This window comes from Amblyomma americanum, chromosome 4, assembly GCF_052857255.1.
Source record: "Amblyomma americanum isolate KBUSLIRL-KWMA chromosome 4, ASM5285725v1, whole genome shotgun sequence".
In the NCBI taxonomy this organism is placed as follows: domain Eukaryota; kingdom Metazoa; phylum Arthropoda; class Arachnida; order Ixodida; family Ixodidae; genus Amblyomma; species Amblyomma americanum.
The window spans coordinates 47,445,248-47,469,132 of NC_135500.1; the positions used below are offsets into that span (position 1 = coordinate 47,445,248).

At 50.0% G+C, this 23,885-nt stretch overlaps 1 protein-coding gene across 3 annotated transcripts in view; it reads right to left on the minus strand.

Annotated features, from left to right (window-relative positions):
• Window positions 1-23,885, minus strand: part of LOC144127925 (protein O-mannosyl-transferase Tmtc3-like) — a 542,030-nt gene that overhangs the window by 324,053 nt on the left and 194,092 nt on the right. For all 3 annotated transcript variants that reach the window (XM_077660929.1, XM_077660928.1, XM_077660930.1), the window contains one exon: window positions 3,806-3,865. In XM_077660929.1, coding sequence (XP_077517055.1) covers window positions 3,806-3,865 — 60 coding nt within the window. The remainder of the gene's footprint in view (window positions 1-3,805; window positions 3,866-23,885) is intronic.

Consider the following 23,885-nt stretch of genomic DNA (forward strand, 5'->3'; position numbering starts at 1 on the left):
GTTTACAAACGCTGGCGTGCGCCGCATGAAGTGAGCGATGTGGATTGGAGAGAGTAGTGATGTCACCACACGGCTATAAGGAGCGGCGTGAGACACCCTGGAGAGCAGGGAGCACTGCGCGCGAGCTCTTCTTAAGGGGGCTCCAGCGCTCGGTGTATACGAAGCTCTCGCTCAGATGAGCAGGGAGAGCGTAAGCATTGCGCAATTTTTCCCCTTCGCCAGTCTACTGCGTGCAGCAGGTCTGTCCGGCAAACGCGCCACAGTGTTTTACGGGCCTAAACACAGATTCCTAGAAGGGCCACAAGTTGGGCATCTACCACACGAGGCGGATTTAGGGTTGCTTGACGGCGGAACTTGTCTCTGATCCATCAAGGCAACTGTTCGATCCAGGACCCTTTTCCCAAGCATCTCACCCTAGAAGAGACGAGCACCAGGCCGGGGGAAATCTTGTGCCTATTAGAATGACGGTGGGTAACCGGCGGCATTGGGGATCGAGCCCAGCACCTCCCGAATGCGAGGCGGATGCTCTACCACAAGGCCACGCTTCGCTTACACGCGTCGCTGTGCAGAACAGGTGCGGAACAAACTTGCCCGCACCCTTGTAAGCTTAGTTTCTCGTTCCGCGGACCCTTTCCACTGCGTTTAGTCTGGTGCTCATTTCTCCGTCGCCGTCGTACTTTTTACTTATTTATTCTGAAATACATGCAGCGCCCGAGGTCATGTATTGCAGGGAGGAAAGAATAGAAGGTGTTTCCATGAAAACCAAGCAGCTTCCAGAAGACGTCACCGCGTTGTATGCTGGTTCTAAGCCTTCTGTGGGTCCCTACGCTCGGATCTGCACGATCTTGAGATTCGATTGACTAAGACAAGCTCCACTGCACGCAGCATCCCTTTCCGTTCACAGCGCTGTATGCCCACTCTTGTCACTGTCCGTGTTCTTCGCGCTGTTTTAAAGATAACTACAGATGGTTTGCACATGACGACACGGGCGCCATGATGGTCGATAACGCGCAGCTTCCACCAAAAATCTAAGGGGAAGATGGTGACAAGCGGACTGGACGAAGTAAGAGGCGTTTGCCCTGCTCCTGGTCCGCCCAAATGGCGGCCACTGCTACCTCGGTGCTGACCGTCCGTACGTACAGCCGAATCGAAACAATCAGCGCAATGAGTTCGTTAAAATAACGTTCAAAACAACAAAAATAAATAGCAACAATCAGACGCACACTCCGTTTTTCTCTGTTCTTCGCAAAACCTAAAGACAAAGCTTTAATTTGAACCTTACTCATTCATTTAGGCCCCGCCGCGATGGCACAGTGGTTAGGGCGCTCGACTACTGATCCGGAGTTGCCGGGTTCGAACCCGACCGCGGCGGCTGCGTTTTTATGGAGGAAAAACGCTAAGGCGCCCGTGTGCTGTGCGATGTCAGTGCACGTTAAAGATCCCCAGGTGGTCGAAATTATTCTGGAGCCCTCCACTACGGCACCTATTCTTCCTTTCTTCTTTCACTCCCTCGTTTATCCCTTCCCTTACGGCGCGGTTCAGGTGTCCAACGATATATGAGACAGATACTGCGCCATTTCCTTTCCCCCAAAACCAATTATTATTATTATTATCATTATTATTATTATTATCATTCAGAAGACTGAATAATAACACATTCACGCAATAATATTTTTTAACCGAGTAGCTTATACATTTTCGTTTATTGAAAGCTTATCTGCTGCCTGTACTTATTATGCTGGAAACGATATATGACATCTTTATTATTTTACCCTGCCCAATTAAGTCTACTGCACAAGTTCGATCGCCTAAGCGCGCTCGGGAGAATATAGACTAGAGGTTGATTTCGAGAGAAGGACGGAGAGGGGGTGGAAGATCATTACCTGGCCTGCTACTCTACACCGCGGGAAGGGGAAAAAAGTGGTTAACGATGGAGGGTGACCGATGCAGTCGGAGGAGAAATGAGAATATATTTACTTCTTTACTTTCACTTTACTCTGTAGCGCCAAGGCATTAGAGCAGGGGAGCGGGCGTCACAAAGCAATAACATAACCTGAGATTATACAATCATGAGATTTAACAATTCAAATTCTCCTTGCCGAGAAAAATACATAAATAGAAGCATAATAAATTTCCGAGGAGGTTTTATGGAATAAAGAGGAAAAACAGTGGATTCACATTTCGCTCAGTAAAGTGACAAAAGTGTTGCTGCTGGCCCCTGCCACATTCGTTGGAAGCGCATTCTATTCAAAGATTGTTTTCGAGGAAACGAAGAATTTCTTATAATTAGCTTTCCAGTTAATTTCATGAATCCTGTGTGTGTGTGGTCCCTTCTGGTCGAACGGTAGTGAGGAGTTTGATATATTTATGCCTTCTAAATCTTTGTCAAATTATAATATATGGAGTGCGGAAGCTTTAGCCTACTTATCTTTCGCCTTTTTATCAATGGTTGTAGTTGGATGCTATTCTTGATATCAGTTACGCCAGCTTGTCATCAATATTGTTTGGATGCAAACCTGCCTGCTGGTTTTGTACACGTTCTAAATTCACTGTTAAATAGTATCGGTAGCCCACCGCTGATCCCGACCGCGAGTCGAAATCCGTGTACTTCATACGGTCTGCGGCCAATCCAACCTCGCCAGCCCAAGTCATTCTGAAATGGTGTGTTCGAATAGGCTAAAACGGGATCCGTGGTCTCAGCGCGCAGCCCACACGTTTCGGCAATGGGGGCGCTCCGATAGCAAATATGAACAGAAACACGTCTGACCAGAGGACGCTTGACTTGACAACGAAAGAGCGCCCCCTTTGTGCCCTACTCAGAAACACGAGGAAGAGAAAGCTGCAGGCAGTACGCACGAACAGTGGGAGCAATGGGTAGGAACGGGTTCTGAGCACGGTCCGTTTTCAGCAAAAGATATGGCTCCCACAGCAGTGGAAATGATTTCTTTCAAAAGCGGAGGCAAGTGAACTTTGTAGCAGCACGTAACTGGTAGAATCGAAAAACAAATAAACATGTTCTTCTCAGTCCCAGCGCGACCCCTGCTTCTGAGATGGAGAATACCTTAACAACGCGAATTTAAGTACGAAGCTTCATCATAAGGGCGCGAAAAATTACGTTTTGTGCCACTGCCATGTGCATCACAGGTATGTACTAACTGCTGCGCCAAGCGAGCAGAGGACTGGGCTTTCGGTTCACGGCGCTGTAGTCATTGAAAAAGGACCGCGAGTTGGGCGTGTTGGCACAAATTCATAATCTGAAAAAAGCAGCGCGAACAGCACCACACAAGTACGGTAGAGAGCACGGGACATACGCTGTCGCGTGGTTTTGCGATATAGTAACAGGCACGCTTTTGCCGCACGTACGATAGGGCGCTGCAGTCGGAACACGGAAAGCTTTAGAACAGCTTCCATTCAATGCACTGCACAGCGCGTACGGCAGCGGTACACCAAACGACCGTTTTGAAATTGTTCCGAGGGGCGGTTTCATGCGATACCCACTAGGACCGCTACCATGTTAAAACAACTTGTTCTTAAATATGTAGCCCAGGGGCCGTCTCATGCTCCATCGTACTAATCTGCAACAAAAAATCACCATTCAGCCGTAACATCCGAGCTAAGCGTCATGCTACGTTTCGGCAAAGAGGTAATCAAGCACATGGCGAGATTCGCCCGCACACTTGGCGACAAAAGTGTGCGCGGGAACGCAAGTCAAGGCAACTTCCGCGTGGCATTGACGCACAGACCAAAAATTGCATGCAGTTTTCAGGTTATACGCCATGGCTGAAACAAAGTGCCGAAAACTTACATGCGTCGGGCTGACGTTGGACGAGGAAGGCTCGGCGCCGCCAGAGGGCCCGCCGTCCGCCTGCGGAAAAGGCACGAAGTGGGGTCAGACACACAGCGTTCGGAGTGAACTGCACCCACGCGACAATTAATGCTAATCCTTTGAACACAAGGTTTACGTGCACACATTTGGCGCTAAAATACTTTTGGTGTTGCGGACACGGGCCTCTTACGGAAATCAGCGATACCACAGGACCCTTGCGCAGCAAGGCATACTACAGATCTAACCAAGCGTCGTCACCAATGCCCCGCATTGTTTAAAAATCAGAGGTAGCATGAGAAGAAAAAAAAATAGCCGTGGTTTCACAACTGTTGAACCTGGTTAGAGGAGAAAACTGGTGTATCAGGCAACCAGACGCGGCTTGGTGTCTGTAACGTTGAGTGCTACTCGCGTAATTGGAACATCTGTAATTTACACGCTCATAATGAAATTACTCATGCAAACCTCAGTACATAACTCGAAGATACGTTTCTAAGACATCTGTGCATTCACTAGACGCGCGCCATCTACTGGATCATCACCGTACATTGCGTGTTGCGGTGTCAGTGGGTGCCGCATGATGGCGCTACGACTGCATGCCATGCACGAGGGAAATTTACCGGAAACGTATTTCACTACTCGCTTAACCCGCCGCGGTGGCTGAGTAGTTAGGGCGCTCGGCTACTGATCCGGAGTTTCAGGGTTCGAACCCGACCGCGGCGGCTGCGTTTTTATGGAGGCAAAACGCTAAGGCATCCGTGTGCTGTGCGATGTCAGTGCACGTTAAAGATCCCCAGGTGGTCGTCGAAATTATTCCGGAGCCCTCCACTACGGCACCCATTTATTCATTTCTTCTTTCACTCCCTCCTTTATCCCTTCCCTTACGGTGCGGTTCAGGTGTCCAACGATATATGAGACAGATACTGCGCCATTTCCTTTCCCCCAAAACCAATTATTATTATTATTATTACTACTCGCTTAATTAAAATATATGTAATTTATATGCTCATAATTTTAATATTCATGCAAGCTTCAGTACATATTTCCAAGGTACGTTTCTTAGACATCTGCGCAATTACTCGACGCGCTTTCATTCACTTCCAAGAGTCGAACAATTTGTTAAGACGTGTGTTTTAGCTGTGTGGTGTTGTGTTTCCATTCAACTTGCTCGGCTACTGGCTGATTACTTTGTAAATAATGTATATAGCTCTTTCCTGCATATAATCACGTGTAATAAATACCATGGCGAAAAAATAAACAGCCGTGGCGGAGTGGAAGCGTTCCCGCCTCGCTTGCTGGAAGCCCGGGTTCGACTCCCACCTACACCACGATTTTCTTCTGTTTTTTTTGTTAACAGAGGCCGCTTCCAGGTCATATATGCGCCGTAACATGACCTTCGAGGTTTGCACGCAACAGGTGGAGCTTTGTCTGGAAAAATGGAGGGGACACTTAAGCTCCGCTTTAAGGGCATGGCGCGATAGCGTTAATGAATTCATGCCTATATATGCAGAACTGGTCGTTCTCTTCTTAACATTCATAGATAGCTGTGAGTCCTCATACCGATCTCGGCGTAGTGGTGCATGGGTTATGCGATGCTCCACTGCCCTGGCAGGTGGCTGTTTCAAGCACTGCCAATGGTGGGGGCTTGCGAGACCCAGGTTGGTCTTCTTGGGCAATCTCTCGCGAACAACCATTCTTTAACTGCCACCTGCCACTGTGGGCAGTTTTCTCACAATTCGGTGGGCAGGTCACCACCTGCCTCGGTGGGCAAGTTGCAGTGACATTACAAAGTTACTTGAACTACTTGGCTGATTCCAAATGCCACACATTCCACCTGCGTGTTCTGGCAGCTCCAGCTGCAAGGCTTTAAACACTCTCCAACGCCGACGCCGGACAATTTCTTCCGACATGGGGGTACAAACTCTGTTGGGTTAAAACAGTCCGGCGTACTTCCTGCAAGGACGAGTTGCTTTTAATTTGTATAAATGTCATTTAGTGCGCCCTCACATAAGAACTGTAATACATGAAAAAAATGGCTCGATTGAAACATGCTGTTTTATACTCTGACTAAACTGGCCGTGCACTTAAATTGTGCGTGCACTCCCGCTCCAGAAAGGTGTAGAACCACAGCCTGAGCACTACTCCGACGGCAGGACGCTGTAGAATGATGGTTACCCTCCCTCAGCGAGCGCAACGAGGAGTTGATTCGATGTTCCGTAACTTGCATCTGTCCAAAAATCTTTTGTCAGTAACTCAACATGGGGAAGGTAAAAATCGGGGCCTCTTTCTTAACGGCGCGATAGCAGCAATGAGTATCTGAAAGAGGAAAAAAACGGGACCAAGTAGTGCCGTTCACACATTCACACGTTCGCATACTTGCTTCAAAACCACTAATTCACGACACACGCAACAAAAATGAGTCAGTGAACGACCCATGCTCTGACTCAACAAGGGCGCTTTCGCTAAGAGGGCCTTGTAGCGCACAGCCAGAAGTGGACCTTTGCATTGCAACGTTCTTCGAGGTGAATGTGCGGGGTCGCAGTAAGCGAAGGTGCACAGTTTTTTTATCATGCTATGAATTGCCTAAAGAAACGCCAGCGCTTCCCGTTCACGCAGGAGCCAACTTTCAGTATACCTGACAAACCTGTTCCTGAGACGGCTGATTCCGCAGTACAGGACTTTTCTCTGGGTTGTCTGGTTCTACTTGTCGGTTCCGAGGCGCCCTACCGACCTGTCAGTTACTCTACAGCCCCATCATCGCTTATCTCGAAACGAATTTAGCAGCGGCTAAATCTACCACGTGTGCCGGTGGACTGCATGGAGCGCCCGCGCATGAAATGTCCAGCTGCTTGAAATATGCACATGCATAACTGTGCTGCACTGAACAGTTTTTGTGAAGCCTGCACGTGCCGCTTTCGCTCCGCTTCTGCACCACACCGATGGAGGGCTTATCCACGTCACCGTGCATCCGTACGAGTCGGTGCAAGTCTGTATGTACTCAACTTCAAACTAAAAAAATTCGGAGATGCATTCAGCTTACGTGTGGGAATACGAAACCATTATGTGTAGGACTGCACAAGTTAGATGAGCAGATTAGTGTCGCGCATGCTTCCGATGCTGCCGTGCCCAGTGACTGCGAATCCAGGGCGATCTTGAATGCACTGTGTCTCCACCTGGAGTCCCGGTGCACAGTGCTCTGCGCATGTTGGCGTAGAATGATGATGCAGGCACCGCCAAGGATCTGACGCCGGCTGGCGAAAATCTTCATCTACATGTCCATGGTGGTCATGGGCAGATGCGTTTAGCGCGATGACCTGGCACCGAAATGAAATTAGGTGCGGCGTCAAAAGATGTTCTGACGTCCTCCGAATTTCATGACATAGGCGGCGGACGTAGGCCAGCTTTCGCGCTAATAGGACATGCCTATGCCCACGGCCCTCAGTCACGAGTTGCTGAAGGGGAGGAAATGCGCACACGTACGCGGTCTCACCCTTCTCGCGCATATTTCTGCCAGTCACTTTGCAAGATAATTGGAGTAAAATTTCACAAGTCATGGCTGCTTGAGCCACCGCCCGATTTAAAGGGTTCAGCCTTGTCCCATCCATCCGTCCGTCCGGCACGGACGGATGGACGAATGGATGGATGGATGGATGGATGGATGGATGGATGGATGGATGGATGGATGGATGGATGGATGGACGGACGGACGGACGGACGGACGGACGGACGGACGGACGGATGGATGGATGGACGGACGGACGGACGGACGGACGGACGGATGGATGGATGGATGGATGGATGGATGGATGGATGGATGGATGGATGGATGGATGGATGGATGGATGGATGGATGGATGGATGGATGGATGGATGGATGCATGCATGGATGTGGATTGATGGATGCATGGATGTCGATGGATGGATGGATGGGTGGATGGATGGATGGGTGGGTGGGTGGGTGGGTGGGTGGGTGGGTGGGTGGGTGGGTGGGTTGGTGGATGGATGGACAAGGCTGAACCCTTTAAATCGGGCGGTGGCTCAAGCAGCCATGACTTGTGAAATTTTACTCTTGACGTGACTTTCGCCACCAATCAGATAACCTTAGCTTTGTTACTTCTACTTGCTTAAAATCTATTTTTTCTTCACTGTCCTTAAACCCCCATGCTTTCATTAAATCAGCCTCGCTGCTTTCCACTGTAGGTGAAGCCCTTCACAGAAAAGTATCAAGTGTGCAGCCGTTTCCTCGTACCCTCCACACGCACCGCAGAACGTATCTATCTCGTGGTACCCGACTCCGCAAAGCTCTCGTCCTGGCCTCGAACAACAAAGAGCTTCCGCTGCAATTATCGCAGATATTTTCTTTAACGATTTCCTGCTTAAAGATTCTGTATGTTCCCAGTGGCGATTTCATCAGCGTCCCTGTTCTCCACAGAGCTCTGTTTCTTTAACCTTTTTCTTAGCCGATAATTGCTGCTTTGCTAACCAACAGCTGTCAAGATATTTGCTTGTCAATTGTCTAGTTGGCTTTCTCCATTTCGTGTCAGCATTCTTTTTATACAGGTAACTGAAAACTTTCCTAGCCCACTGCTTTTCCACCATTGTTATTAATCGCTCCTCAAATGCTATCTAACTGGTAACTTCTCTTCTCTCGAACGATGCCCATCCCATATCACCATGTACCACCTAACACACAAACAGCGGCATCTACCTTATGGATTTTAAACTACAATTGCGATTTACAGCCACGTTGGCTATGTCCGGTATATTTCCTCGTTATATCAGTTAATAAATTTTATAAACGTGTACACCACAAACGATGGATCATTTGGCACCATCCAGAACCTACTGCGACGAACGGTTCGGCCGTAATGGGCGTCTAAAGGTCCTCTGAATGCACGGTTTGGGGGCGGAAATGTGGTCGGTGCGTATCCCGCACGTATTTTGGGATTCATCTCAATTAGTAATTTTATCTTCAGGAACATGCCAAGTCATTTGACACCACTGAATTCGATCATTTCGAGTCAAACGGGTGGCCACCAAATTTTATCCAAATGGTGGTCCCGGGGGAGGGGGGGGTGGAGGTTGTACCACTTCGGTGGCTGCTATACAAGCACATATATAAAGGATCGAAAGTAGAGGTATCAAATAAGGCGCTAAGTGCTCATTGTTTCTATGTCATATAGTATGGTCACGTGGTAACTGTTTCGGTTAATTTAACCTTCATCGCAGACAGACGCGTCCTTGGGAAACGTAAGTGGTAAGAGCTAACTTCTAAAAAATCTGGAGAAGAGCTGGAGAAGTACACAGTCAGTTGGGAGAGTCCGTGAGGGTTCGTATCGGACAGAACACCGCTACGAACTGGACAAAGACGTCTTTAGCTTCGTTGCGCGCGAAATGCAAGAGCTACGCGCCAAGGTGGCGTGTGTTTGTGCCGCACTAATAAATAATATAACGGGCTTCACGTTACACGTGTTGGAACACCGGACGTCCGTCCATGGGGGCGTAGAAGAGACCAGTGGAAAATTACCACTCGGTCGTTGTTCCAGAGGCGAATCCGGCCCAAGAAGTCTCCGCTCACAAGATGAACTGCTGCATTTCGTAATCGTCTCCTTCCCCCCCCCCCCCCCCCCCCTCAAACCAACCTCCGGGGAGGAGGGACACGTGCCTGGCTCAACCAAGAGGGTGCCAAACGCCCCAGAAACGACCGTCAGCGGGTCCCCTGATGTTCGCCAGCCCACACGTCTACACCCTCCCGGCGCCTAGAGTCGTCAGTCTGCTGGCGGCGGTCGGACTCCCGCGGGGCCCGATAACAGGTACTCGACGTGGCTGCCGGGGCTGGGGGAGCAGTTTCAACCGACCGTGCAGTAGCACCCTAATTCGCGCGCACAACGGCCGAGACGAAGACTAAGGGGCCCCGAGAAACGGAGGGTGCGCTCAAACTGATACGTAAGAAAAGATACCGCATGCGCGACAAAAGGTGGGAGGATGGGTCTCTGATCGAACGCGGCCCTAATGACGTCCCCAAAGGCCGTCCGATAACAATGGCAGGACGATCAATCAGCGAAGCCCCCCGATCACCGCTCGCAGTCGATCGCGCGCCCCTCGTCAACGCGGTGTGCGTTTCCGAAGCCGCGGGGCGATCATCGCCGCCACTCGAAGGAAAAGCGGAGCGGCGCGAAGATCGACGCGGCCGCAGCCCATCGCCGAAAACGGGCAGCACCGACGCGCACGGTTGACAAGCTTGTCGCTCTCTACGCGTGCACCAGCGCCTGTCTGCACGTCGAACGCCAGACGTGCAGGAGCCGACGGACACGCGTCCTTAAAACTCCGATGGCGGAGTGCTCGAAACAAGAGGTGGGCTAACGGAGAGCTGTAATCAGCAAATTCAAGCTTACACAGCCAGATGTCATTTGCTTCATATAAACCGAAAAAAAAACAAGACAGCAACGAAGCGTGCAGGTTTGCTCCGACAATGGGCGGTGCGTACACCCTCTTCAATTAGGACCATTGTCGCGCACTCGCTAATTTTACTTCCGCCATCCCGATAATACACGCGTAGCCCTTATGCTGCCAACTCTTAGAAATTTCCTGACAGGAGTCCGGTGGGCACTATAAAGAAGGGTGCATATGTATTGTGCAGTCGATTTGGCGCTGGTTTCGTCTGGCCTTCCGGTTATATAGGTATATGTTGGGTTCCTTCACTGCAAGACGTGGCAAATGAGTTTTCCGATGCAGCAGCTCTGCAGTGCAAGCAATGCAGATTGCTGTGCGAGTCGCTGCAAATCCTTAAACCGCCTATCACAGATATCTCAGTGACAGCTTGTCGCGTTCCCTCAAAGGGGCCAGGCATGGTTCTTAGACGTACTGCTGTTTTGAATTGCCAGCAATGTTATTCTATATTTACAAAGTTAAAGTACCGTGGATGCGATTTAGTATATTCAAAGGAAAAAGAAAACCTCAACTCAGACCGCGAAGCTCCTCCCACCAACACTGACTTCCATATTGGAATGCTCGTGTGACATCACAAGGGCATACGCATCGCCGCGTTGCTTGAAATGTGGGCTGCAAGGTCAGCGGACATATGATTCCTTCCCCTTCATCGGCGCGATCGGAGCAGTGTTCGCCCCATATACATGAGGGACTGGTAAACAGAGCAGCAGTGAAAACAGTAAATATTTCAACATCAGAGATATAATTAGAGATACCAAGACATTACGATGAAGACCGAAATATGCACGAATTGGTTCTTGACAGCCTACGTGGGCGTAAGTGCTCGATCGTACATGCGGATGACGGGGCGAAAGGAATGAAAAGAAATGAGTTACTAATAGCGAGGGAGTGATGGAACAGCACGTGACTAGCATGACTTGTTTCGCACACCTTGCCACCATTCGTCGTGTATATTCGAAAGTGTGCTTGAATTTCTGAATTGTCTCGTCGGAGGTGAATAACATGTGCCTCTACATCGCTGGCCAACTGGGAAGCTGCCCGTCTTATTAAGCTATGACATTTTGCAACAGAGAAAAGTGCGCAGGAACAATTACGGGCGCTATAGTGAGAGCAGGACCAGCAAACAGCGCTGCCTAGCAATAACGTTCCTGGAGACTTCACTGCGCACCAAGAGTATAGCTGTTGTCCCGCAAGGGAGGCTAGGCGGATCGCAGAGGGTAGGCTAGACCGTCATCCCCTTCAAAATGGTGGAAATCACTCGGTGCAGATATCGCGAGTGAGATTGGAGCGGCGGAAAAAAATTTTAAACAAAATTTTCTGAGCATAAATGTGTCTTTCGGTGGCGGGAACCCAACCAACACACGCCCAAAAACAGCTAGAGAATCAATTTTTACTGAGAACAGTAACTGGACCAAGCTGTCGTCACTGTCCCTTTAACACTGTACTCAGGACTCCATCTTCGAAAAACGGCAGTGCCATCAGGTTCGAACAAATTTCTCCCCCTCTCCGCTACCGGGCCATGATGCGGAATGAAAAGTAACGGGGAGGCCCCGCACGGGGACCAAAGACAAAAGCGCGCCCGCTCATTTGGCAGCTTCGCGTTCAGTGCGCGCAGTTAGACGCTTCCGCCGGCCTCTACAGCTCTGTCGCAATAGGTTCCGACTGGGGAGGCTGGCATCGCAAAAATACGTGCAATCTGTGCACTCCTGGCAAGTTCATTTAACACCGCATGCATGCTGCAGGATCGTCGACGGATAAATGCGCCGAACGGTGGCAGTCACTGCGATCAACTTCACCCAGCAGGGCACAGGGGTAGATTAACAGCGCATACAAGATAACCAAAAAGCAACAGAACGGTATCATCACCACCATTTGTGTGACCACGTTCGTCCCAGGACAAAGGCCTCCCTCAATGACCTCCAAATCATGCCCTAATCTCATCCGCCCGCCGGAATCTCTGCCGCCCCCTGCTTCGTTTGTCTTCGTGTTAGATGCCCAGCCCATGTCAATTTCTTCTTTTCGATTACAGATATGACACATCGTTAACTCGTGCTTGTTCCCGAACTCAAAGAAGAACACCATACTGGAGCGGAGCAGTGGATTCTACCTCCTTGCGAGGCGATTGCCCAAGCCGTTTTCCCCGCAGACCATGCTCCCGCGACCCGTTTTGTCGGATCGGTCGATTCGTTGAGCGTGTTCGTCTCTGCCGTGTTGGAATCCCGTCTACCGGCACAGTGTTCGCAAGAGGCCGCAACTGTGCTCGCGTGAGCCGCGTCGCTCCTGCAGCGCTTCCGATATTCATTTCCGTAGCGCTATAGTTGCCCGCAGTCTGTACGGCCGACGCTCGCTGCAGTAACGCCCTCATTCGTCACGCATCTGCGTGTGCTGCAGAGGAAAACAAGAACTGTGCTGCAAAAACTGAAGAAAGAAAAAAACAACAACATTGGCGACGCTTGTGGCAACGCAAAATAAACAGCTTCCTTAGAAACAATTTTAATTTTACTTGGAATTTGGTTCATTACTTGAAAAGACCTCCGAGGAATCAACACGAACAAAACAGATTTCGGCGATTTAACGACCTAGCTTGTTCGGAAATCGCGGAGAAAGGCAAAACTCGCGTTAGTTCGTGTTCTTCCGGGACAAGGCGAGACGACGACAGAAAGGCTGCTCTGTAGACAGCGATTACGGCCTCGAAGACTCGAAGCCGGGGGGCGATGGGAGTGAGGCTAGCTCCCATTCAGAGGAAATCACAAGGGCTGAACGCGGGGCTGCGCGAAACTCGGAACACGCGGCCGTTCTCCGAGTTGGGGAAGAGTTGGACGCACGTCCCTGCAGCTTCTTGCTCGCACCTGCCGCTTCTACGTGGACGTGATCCCCTAAAAGTGGAGTCATGCCTCTTCGTTCGACTCGCGCCCAAGAAGGCCCGGCGGCCGACCACGTAGGGAAGGCCTACGTGCCGACATGCTCCTGGGCTCCGAAGAAGCAGCAAGACGGGTCCGGCGCCCGCGGAACCGGGCAACTTTTCCTCAAGTGCGATTGTTCCCCGATTCCCAGCCTTTTCCGCTTTGCGCCAGAAACAACTCGTCGTAGACGGAACCGGGCAGCAGTGCAGAGGCACGGAGCACTTTTGTGTGCCATAGAAAACGCTACCTACTAACAACGAAGGGCAGAAGAGAAGGGAATCAGGAAGAAAAAAGAACAAAGGTGGGCCAATGAAATGGTGTAGCCAAACACGAAACGGCCTCCTATCGCTGCCTAGCTTCAGCCTTAGCGCTCTGCCATCTCTACAGCGTGCCCTGTTTCTTCATTCAGTTTTCTCCGGAATTCCCTCCCTTTCTCCATATACTGCCCAATGCCAGCAGTTGCTGGATGGTGTCAGTGGAAGCTGCGAGTTCCACACCCCCGCTGAAAACCATTTACGTACCCTAGCAGACGGATGCACGTACAGACGGCGACAGAAAGATAGCGACACACATTACCTTACACTTAAACAAGGCATGAAAATAAAAAAAACTGAAGCCCTAATTAATACAGGTCTGTAGCATATGAACATTGGAGCTTAGATGGCGCGATTCCGTCTCGCTCAAGCTTATGCCACTAGTCGTATCCTGTACTCCGCGCCGTACCTCCGCCTCAATGCAGCTAACATAAAGCAGTTGGACGTCAATATTCGCAAAGTCGTGAAAAGAGCTCTGGATCTCCCGATTGCCGCCTCCACGGCCCGCCTCACGGCCCTGGGGGTGCTCAACACCTACTCGCAGTTACGAGAGGCTCATCTCATGGGTCAATACAAGAGACTGCAGCAGACGGGGCCAGGACGCCGTATACTCCGTCGCCTCAAAATAAGCATACCCTGGCGGAGGAACGACTCCGTCTCCCGGAGTTGTGGCGGCACAAGCTATGGGTCGAACCCGTGCCACACAACATGACTCCACACACACACGAAGACTGGAGCGCAGCGCGAGCTCGGGCGCTAGATGCACAACATGGTTTAAAACCCGGCGTGTTCTACGTTGACGTGGCAGGTCCGACTCCAATACACGGCAGCCGTAGTCCACCAGAACTTGCAAACCAATGGGCTCTCCTTCTGCACCGAGAATTCCCACCGGGGCTGAAGAAGTCGTTAATCGCCCTCGCGGTCACAGATCCCCAGTGCAAGCTTGTCATCTCAGACTCGCGTTTCGCTTGCGAGAGCTATTTCAAGGGCGAGGTATGTCCTCCAGCCTATGACATTTTCTACAACGCCGTTAAAGACTCCGAACCCACGCCTAGACGCATCGTGTGGGCGCCGGCCCACCAGGGGCTCCGTGGTAACGAAGTTGCGAATGCACCCGCCCGAGCACTTAACCTCCGAGCACCTACTTCCGCGTCCTCCCCAACCGATGAGCCCAGCCGACCGCTTCTGCGGTTTCGAGAAATCGTCGACTATTACAAAGAGGCTGTCGAAGGCAGACGAACGCATTCTGCGATAGCTACAGACGAACGCCTACTGGTGTCCCGCCATGGCTGCTCGCTATGACCCGAGAGTGAATGTCCACACTGCGACGAGCTCTCTTCTCTATGCCGCATGGTGTGGCCTATCAACACAGTCCCCACTTCCCTCCCCACCTCAAACCCACTAAAGAGGCTTGAGAGACCTTGCTCCTCGAGTGCGACGGCACAAGCTGCCCTCGCACGCCGGGCTCTCGAGGCGGCGGGATCTTGCGGCAACCCGGACTAGGGACGCGGACCGAGAAGATGCCGGCATTCACCATCTGCGCCGGCTCGTCCTCTCTATTCACATAACAAAGGTTTGCTCACTCTCTCTCTCCGAAACATTCGCGCGTGATCCCCTCAGTTGTGGCGGGCCATCAGCAGACGAACGGGTACGCAGCATGTGAGTGTCTTTTTGTCTCCAAGTGCGGTTCCGCCTATTCTTATCTTTTTTTTTTTTGCTTTTGACGGTTGGCCCGGCCGGCAGGCAAAAGGAGGCGCGGCGTCATTCCCGACGCACACCGCCTGCGCGCTGATCGTGGCGACATTCCGATACAAGCCACAAGAGTGATGTAAGGGGCGGCGCCGTTTTACTGAGGCTGCAGCTGTCCTGCCGCCCCGCGCTTGCGCTTAGTTGCTCGTAGCACTGCGCCGAATGAAAGCGACGTCGTCCCCTAAGCGGCGCACTGGCCAAAGACGAAAGACCCAATATCTCCGGCCGTGCCGCGCTAAACAGCGATACAACGGCGCCGCCTGCCTGGCCGGCTCGGCTGTTTTCAGATCACGTTCCGCAGCGAGCGACGGCGCGCAAGCCCCGGCCGACCCGGCGACATGTCACGGCGCCTTATTAGTCGCCCCCTCGCGGCCATCAGCCACCGCCATCACCGCGAGCAGACCGCGAATGCAGCCACGACAGCGCCTGGCAGGGGAGGAAGGCGATGTCGGAACGAGCGCCCACAGTGCGAGGACGGAAAGGGCTGTCCTGCTGTGTCTTTGATATCTGCTTGAGGACGTGACGGACGACGCCAAAGCGTACTCACGGCTCGCGTCGTCCTCCCAGATCACGTAGGTAGTTTGACGTTCCTGACTCACGCAATAACTGGCATCATGTGTAGGCTGACGTCATGAGGAATCGATTTCCCAGTATAGCCCTGCACGTCGTGAACCGGTAAATGTTTATCATAATAATAATTGTGATTATGCTGCGGCGAAGATGACGCCAACGCAACGACAAGGACGACAAAGCTGGTTGATCGCCGCAGCTGCCGGCTGGTGTGTGATGCTGACCTGTTCTCCTGAGGCGAGGTCTAACGTTCCTATGCGAACCGACAGCCCCCGTTCTCGCATGCAGGGCTTCCAATGTTACCGACCTCATCTCGCAGCCTATAGACTCAAAGGGCATATACCACCGGCAACCGCCGCAGCGAACTGTGCTGCTCGAATTCGAAGCCGCAAGAGTCGTTTGCAGGAAGCCAGCGTAGCATCTGAGAGCCCCGCACAACTATCGTTACTCTGGGCGCTCGGGATTTTCGTGAATTCAAATTAGATGTAGCGCTTCCAGGGTTTCTATCTGCAGGCGCCATTCCAGCCAATGTACATACAATCATCAGCTTCAGAAAACCGGCAGCCTACAAACCCCGCTGTACGAAGTCCTTCTCGAACGCAAAGAGAGACGGCTGAAACGAACCTGCGCAAGGAAAATGATAAGTGTTTCATCTCCCGAGATCCTCCGGAGCATACCGGAGGACGTCGTGGAGGCGGAAGCCTCTCCAACGAACTTAATAGGGACGGAGCATGTCCCGTAATCCTTCGTCATGCTCCAGTTAAGAACCCAATCAGCTCTGCGATCACCATCCGCCGCGGTGATCGAAGTGGGCAACGCATAACGAGAACATCGTTATAACGAGAAGAGAAGCAACGAGGCCGGTGAAATGCAGTGACAAAAAAAAAAAGAAATGACGGGAAGCAGCCGCGCCGTGGAAAAGAAAAAAGAAACATCTCGTACGAGGTATTTCACGGCCGGCAATCGAGGCACGTGCAGTGCAATTTGCGGAGCTCGTTGTGCAAGACAAACATGAGATGCTTTACGCTGCAGGTGAGTTTACCGGCTCGCCGCCAGACGCCACAAATCCGTGCTCGCAAGACAGCAGCGCTGCTGGTGTGGAATAAGTAGAAAGGCAGACGAGTGAGAAACCAGAGTGCTCTTAACAATCAGAGACTGCACGTACTTCTTTGTTTTTTCTTTTGCTTTCAGGCTAGAGAAACAACGACGATCCTGGCTGGCCTGCTCCGCGAAAAGTTCTCATATATTCTTCCTGTAGCAACTGCCCCGACAGGAGAGAAGGCTTGTCTGCAGAGCTTCTGCACGTCCTCGACCTGCCCTGAAGGCACTTTCAACGTAGATAGGCGAACTCGCTTCGAAGCGAACGTATTTGCGACGCCAATGTTCATGGCAGTTCATCCACTATTTCGACGGCACAAAACCGCCGCTGTAGGCTGGCTTCGGAATAGCCGCGTAAAAAGGCACTGTTTCTCTCAAGCCTCGCGGGCGCGGCCTGCTGGTGGTGTTCGTATACAGAGGCGACGTTTGATTTACAATTAACGAAAGGCATCGGTCAGGTTGTATGTTAAATTACACAAACACACAAACACTACTTTGAAATATCCGCGCAGAACCTCCACCAAGACGAAGTGCCCGTAATGCAGACGATGCATGGCTTCTTCAAGGCACGCCGTCGACAGGCCAATGTCGAGGACGCGCGGAGCCTAATCACACTCGGTGTGCCCCACCCGAGTTGAGCAGCTTTTGCAGCAGACTAGTTTCGACGCATGTCACTCACTGTGTGCACACACAAGGGCTGGACACGCAGGAACAGTGCGCCTAATGCTATTCCAAAGCATACTTCTCTGACTAAACGCGACAAAGCTTTGACACGTGCACCGTACACTTTCTGGGAAGTACGTGGCATTGCCCCTCGGCGAATTTTTCTCTGCGTGCGGAAAGTGGTTCTCAGTGTATTGGCCCTTCTATAGCATCAAGATGCAGCGTGATTCATCATATGAGTGCTCACCTGTACACCACCAGTACACTCCTTTACTGCCTGTTTACAGCGAAGAATTGCAGCGGAGTCCAAAGAATAGGAAAAGGGAGGCCGTCGTTGCGAAGGCAACCTTATCATGAGTAAATCTTGAACGCAACACAGCGGAGGTGCGGTCTCTCTAAACGTGCGCTCGCAGTGAACAGAAACCCTCTTCGCCTGCTGAAGGATTCGACTGGGGCTGAGGAGGATGGTGAGAGTTAGTTATATTGATTTTAATGGCGCAAAAGCAACTATGGCTATGATGCGCCAAACACAAGGTTGGGTTTTTGTTAAATGTTACGCTTTTTATACCTAGAGTTTGTTTAAAACATTGGCTTCATTAAGAAACTTAAAAATACTTGAAAGATCAACCAGTGCTTGATCACCTAAAAGCAACTTGGGTGCAATGGGATGTATTCATTGTAGAGTGTTGTAAAATATTTTTTTCTCAGTTGTTCCAGTTTTGTGCATGAAATTAAAATGTGGTTTACAGTGAGTACTTCGCCGCACATTTCGCAGAGAGGTTTGTCTTGTTTTGTCAGTAAGAAGCTGTGTGTAAGGTGTGTGTGCCCAATGCGTAGCCGACATAAAATAACTTCAGTGAAACGTTCTTGATGTCTACATGATTTCCATTCTCCTAAAACGGGTTTTATAGAATGCAGTTTGTTGTTTGCCTGTTCTTCCCATGCAGCCTGCCACTTAATTCTGAGTTTACTGTGCACTAATTTCAAAAAATCCCTGTGTGGTATGTTATCTTGTTTTATTTGATCAATTCGAGCTTGTGCTGCGCATGCATCTGCTCTCTCATTACCGACAATTCCAACATGGCTGGGCACCCAGCAGAATATAATGTTATGTTTTTGTTTTTTTATTTTAATTATGTTATGTATGATGTTTCCTATAATGGGTTCAGCAGCGTTTCTACAGTGCAGCGCTTTGAGCATACTCAGTGAATCGGTGTAAATGACGCTATTTTTAATGTTTTCTTTTACTATTTGGTCTACGGCTACAAAGACTGCATAACTCTCGGCAGTAAAAACCGATGCATACTGTGGCAGTCGTATCATTTTTTCATTTTTTTCTTGAATTACTGCACTTCCAACGTGACTTTCTGTTTTTGACCCATCAGTGTAAAATTCAGTGAAGGTGTCATATTTTTCTTGCAGTTCAATGAATTCTTGTAGTATGAGCTGATGTGGCATTTCCTTTTTATGTAAGTGTGTCAGTGTGAAGTCGCACACTGAAGGCAGGCTGTACCATGGTGGTAAATTTTCATATTTTTGTGCAATATTCGGCAGGGCATCCAGTACTCCTAACTCTTCACATTTATCTTCAAAGCGCATTATTAGTGGCCGGATGGATTGTGGTTTATTGTTGAATAATCTTTTGGATGGGCACTTGGTAACAATGAAATGGCAGAGATGTTTAGGAAGAGAACGGGTTTTTAGGACATATGCGCATGTCAGTGTGACTCTTCTATCCTCTAGTGCAGGCTCATTAGCTTCAATGAAAAGACTGTTTATCGGGGATGTTCTATATGCTCCAGTTGATAGTCGCAGACCAAGATTATGAACAGGGTCCAGTCGTTTCAAGTAGGATGCTCTTGCTGAACCGTATACTATGCACCCATAGTCCAGCTTGGAGCGTACCAGAGAGCGATAGATGTGTAATAGGCATGTTCTATCGGACCCCCACCGTTTTCGCGAGAGCACCTTTAATACATTGAGGGCTTGGGATGCTTTCTTTTTAAGGTTAATAATGTGTGGTAGAAATGTGAGTTTCTTGTCAAAAGTGAGTCCTAAAAATTTATGTCCTGGTTTAATTGGTAGTGTGGCTTGATTCAAGTATAGGTTGGGATTGAATTGTAGGCCTCGTCGCAATGAGAACAGAACGGCTACTGTTTTTTGAGGAGAGAACTTGAACCCATTTATCTCTGCCCAAGCAGCTAGTTTATTTAGTGTGATTTGTATTTGTCTCTCGCAGGACGATATGCTGGAGGAAATGCATGCTATCTGTAGGTCATCTACATAAACCGAATACATTATGGACTTGGGTATTACTTTGGCTAACGAATTCATTTTTACTACAAAGAGTGTCGTGCTTAGAATGCAACCTTGGGGTACGCCATTCTCTTGGGTGAAAGTCATGGAGAGAGTTGTTCCTAGGCGGACCCTAAATGTGCGGTTAGCCAGGAAGTCGTTCAAGCAGTTCAGCATCCTGCCTCGGATACCTAGCTCTGCTAGGTCGCGGAGGATGCCGAACTTCCACGTGGTATCGTATGCCTTCTCCATGTCGAAGAAGACCCCGATACACTGCTGTTTGTGGATGAACGCCTCCCGTATGGTGTTCTCTAGGCGGACAAGGTGATCGGTGGTTGAGCATGCTTTTCTGAATCCACATTGATGTACATCTAATAGTTGCCGAGATTCGAGTACAAAGGTGAGTCTAATATTTATTACACTTTCAAAAGATTTAGCAATGCAGCTGGTGAGGGCTATTGGTCTGTAATTGTCAGGACTTGTTGGTGGTTTTCTGGGTTTCAGAAAAGGTACTATTACTGCTTTCTTCCACTCCTCAGGTATTCTGCCAGTCATCCATATTTTATTGAAGAATTTTAACAGTGCCTGTACGGCTGTATCAGAGAGATGGGCAAGCATATTGTAATGCACATTGTCTGGGCCTGGTGCTGTCTTTTTACCGGAAGATAATACTCTATTTAATTCCTGGAGTGTAATGGGCTGGTTGTAGTCTTCCTGCATGCCTGCTCCGAATGGAAGTTTTTGTTTTTCAGCTATAGCTTTGTGTTTCTGGAATGTGCTTGTGTAGTGGGATGACCTTGAGACTTCAGCAAAGTGCTCGCCCAATAAATTGGCCTGTTCTTTCAACGATGTTTGTGTACCGGGTGTTGTCAAAAGCGGAAGTGTGAAGGAAGTATGGTCACCAGTGAATTTACGAACTTTGTCCCACATTTTCTTTGATGGTATTGAACTATTTATAGAGGACACATATTTCTGCCAGGAGGTTTTCTCAGCATTCCTGCGCACGTACCGCGCTCTCGCCTTGGCCCTTTTAAAAATGAGTAAGTTCTCTGCAGTGGGGTACCGGCGCAGTGTGCCCCATGCTTTATTTTGCTGTTTTTTTTGCAAATGTACATTCTTCTGTCCACCATACTTTGTGTTTCTTCTGTACGAGTCCTGTTGTTTGTGGTATAGCGAGTGTTGCAGCAGATATTATGCATGTAGTAAATCTTTCATTAATTTCATCTATGCTGAGGTCTTCAGAAAATTCTTTATCTAGAGTGGCACTTTCTGTAAAAAGTGACCAGTCGGCGAGGTGAAATTTCCAGCGCCGTGGTCTTGTGGGGATGACTGGAGTGGAAGACGAGAGCCTGATGACAGTGGGTAGGTGATCACTTCCCAGAGGATCATTTAAAACATCCCATTTAAAATCGGTAAAAAGAGACGGTGATGTGAAAGCTAAATCAAGGAAGCTCATTTTTGCTGAGCTTGGGCAACAATATGTGGCCTTTCCTGTGTTTAAAAGACAGACATTATTCGAGAGTAGAAAATCTTCGATTATTTTGCCCCTAGAGTCACAGCGTTCGCTTCCCCAAAACGGGGAGTGAGCGTTAAAATCGCCAACTACCAGATATGGCTCCGGCAATTCATTGATCAGGCCTTCTAAATCTTGTATTGTTAATGTGATGTGTGGGGGGAGATATAAAGAGCAAATTGTTATTGTTTTGTAGGTAACGACGCTAACTGCAACTGCCTCAAGTTTTGTGTAAAGTTTGATTTCTTGAGCAGGGACGCCGCTTTGAAGGACAATCGCGACGCCTCCCGAGAGTCGATTTGCCTGTTCGCGATCGCGTCTAAAAATGTTATAATGTTTAAGGATATGCACATGTTGTGGACCAAGATTGGTCTCCTGAAGACATAAAACTGTGGGTAACATTGACCCTAAAATATGTGTTACGTCGCTGTAGTTCCGCATAATTCCTCTACAATTCCACTGAATTAAGAAAGCCATGTTTATTTTTGGGGTGAGAACGCTAAGGCGTTTACTTATGCTCAGGGCCTGTTATGAGGGGTCTGTCTTTTTTTCGCTCAAGAGAGCTGTTCCGCCGCTGCATAGCGGGCGGACTGGGGGTTGTATCCATCACCTCGCCAGAGGTGCTGGAGGACCGCGCAGCCGCGGTTGTGTTAGTTTCAGGCCTCCCCTGACGGGGGGAAGTCCTGCGGGATGCCGACCCATGGACCGGCGCTCCCTGCTGTGAAAATGGCAGGGCAGCTTTCGCTGACCCTGCCTGGGGCGTGGATGGCCCTGCCATAGGCTCGGTGGAAGTGGCCTCGGCAGGTGCCGCAGTGCTGTGTGGTGCTACGCCCCTGCGCACCACATCAGCGAAGTTTGGTTTCGCTGTGAACGAGAATGTGTTGGTTAGTGCAAAACGCCTCCTGGCTTCTTTAAATGAAATGTTTTCTTTGGTCTTTATGGTGATAATTTCTTTCTCCTTTTTCCAGGACGGACACGCCCTGGAGTACGCAGCGTGGTCTCCTTCGCAATTTGCGCAGCGCAGTGCTGCGTCACATTCCTCTGAATTGTGGTCCTTAGAAGCGCATTTCGCACAGGTTTTGCGGCCGCGGCAACTCTGAGAGCCGTGCCCGAATCTCTGACAGTTGAAGCATCTGCGTGGGTTAGGAATGTAGTGCCTGACATTAACTTTAAGATATCCGACTTCGATGGTTTCAGGTAATGTGCTTGTGCTGAATGTGAGTACCAGGTGTTTAGTATCTACTTTTTGTTGTCTCTGCGGATTTTAATTCGATAGACATCTGTGACATTTTGGTCGCTGAGACCTTCTAGCATTTCTTTTTCTGTTAGATGAATGAAGTCGTTTTCTGAGATGACACCACGGACGGTATTGAGGGATCTGTGGGCTGTTATGGAGACTGGGATGTCTCCAATAGAGAGAATGTCTGAGATCTTGGAGTTTTGGGTATGGTCACGGATTTCTAGTAATAAGTCGCCACTGGCCATTTTCGATAGCTTATATCCGGGGCCCAGTGCATCTGTTAGGCACTTTGACACAAGAAAGGGTGATAGTATTCTCGCCTGTTTTCCTTCTACTGTACTATGTATGACATGGAACTTTGGGAAGGTTGTTTTCTTTTTCGGAAAAAAGTCTGTTGCTTCGTTCCGCCCTCTTTTCAGAGAGCGATCAGGTTTTGAAAGGGGGGGGGGGGGAGCCATAAAGAAAATTTAGTTATTCGGTCATGGTGCCAGCCACCCACCACGGAGTCCAACAAGGGGACGGGACCGGAACTTGAAAGCAAGTCCTGCCCACGCCAGCTGTACACCTCAACTATAACCAAATATGACTCAACTCAGGGTAGTTGGTCACACAAGGTTAACCCTCGCCGCCAGGAAAACAGGAAAAACCAAGGAGTGAGTAGGATATAGGAGAGTTGTGAGACAGAGATAGGAAAGTGAAAGATGGAGAGGAGGATAGGAAAAGGCGACTGCCGATTCCCCCCGGTCGGGTCAGGCCGGAGGTGCCGTCTGCAGGAAGCTGGGGCCAAAGTGGTGTGTTGCTTCCGCCGAGGGGCCTTAAAGGTCCAAACGCTCGGCATCGGCTCAACCACCAGGATCCCCTTTTCCCCGGACACGGCGATGCCACGCACGGCGAGGCGCGGGTGCTCGGGTCCATGGTGATGCACAGTTCACCATCATCCCCTTGCGGGGATGTCCCTGCGGATGCTCGGGAACCCGCGGTGTCGCCACTCACCGTCGCGACGCCTGCAAGCTGCAGGCGCCCCCCTGCGGGGTAGGATGTTGAAACGCTTCCTCTCTGGGCTGTTGCAAACCTGTTCGGCTGCTACTTCCACCGCGCTACTATAACCGCGCTAGCGCGGAGTGAACACAACAGCCCAACGAGAAATGCAGCGACCCCCAAGGAGCCCTCAGTGGAAAGGTCCATAGGCAGATGTCGCAGAAAACAGCTGACTACTGCATAGGCTTTAGAAATCCACGACTGTGTGAAACTTGGAGGTAAAGCATGC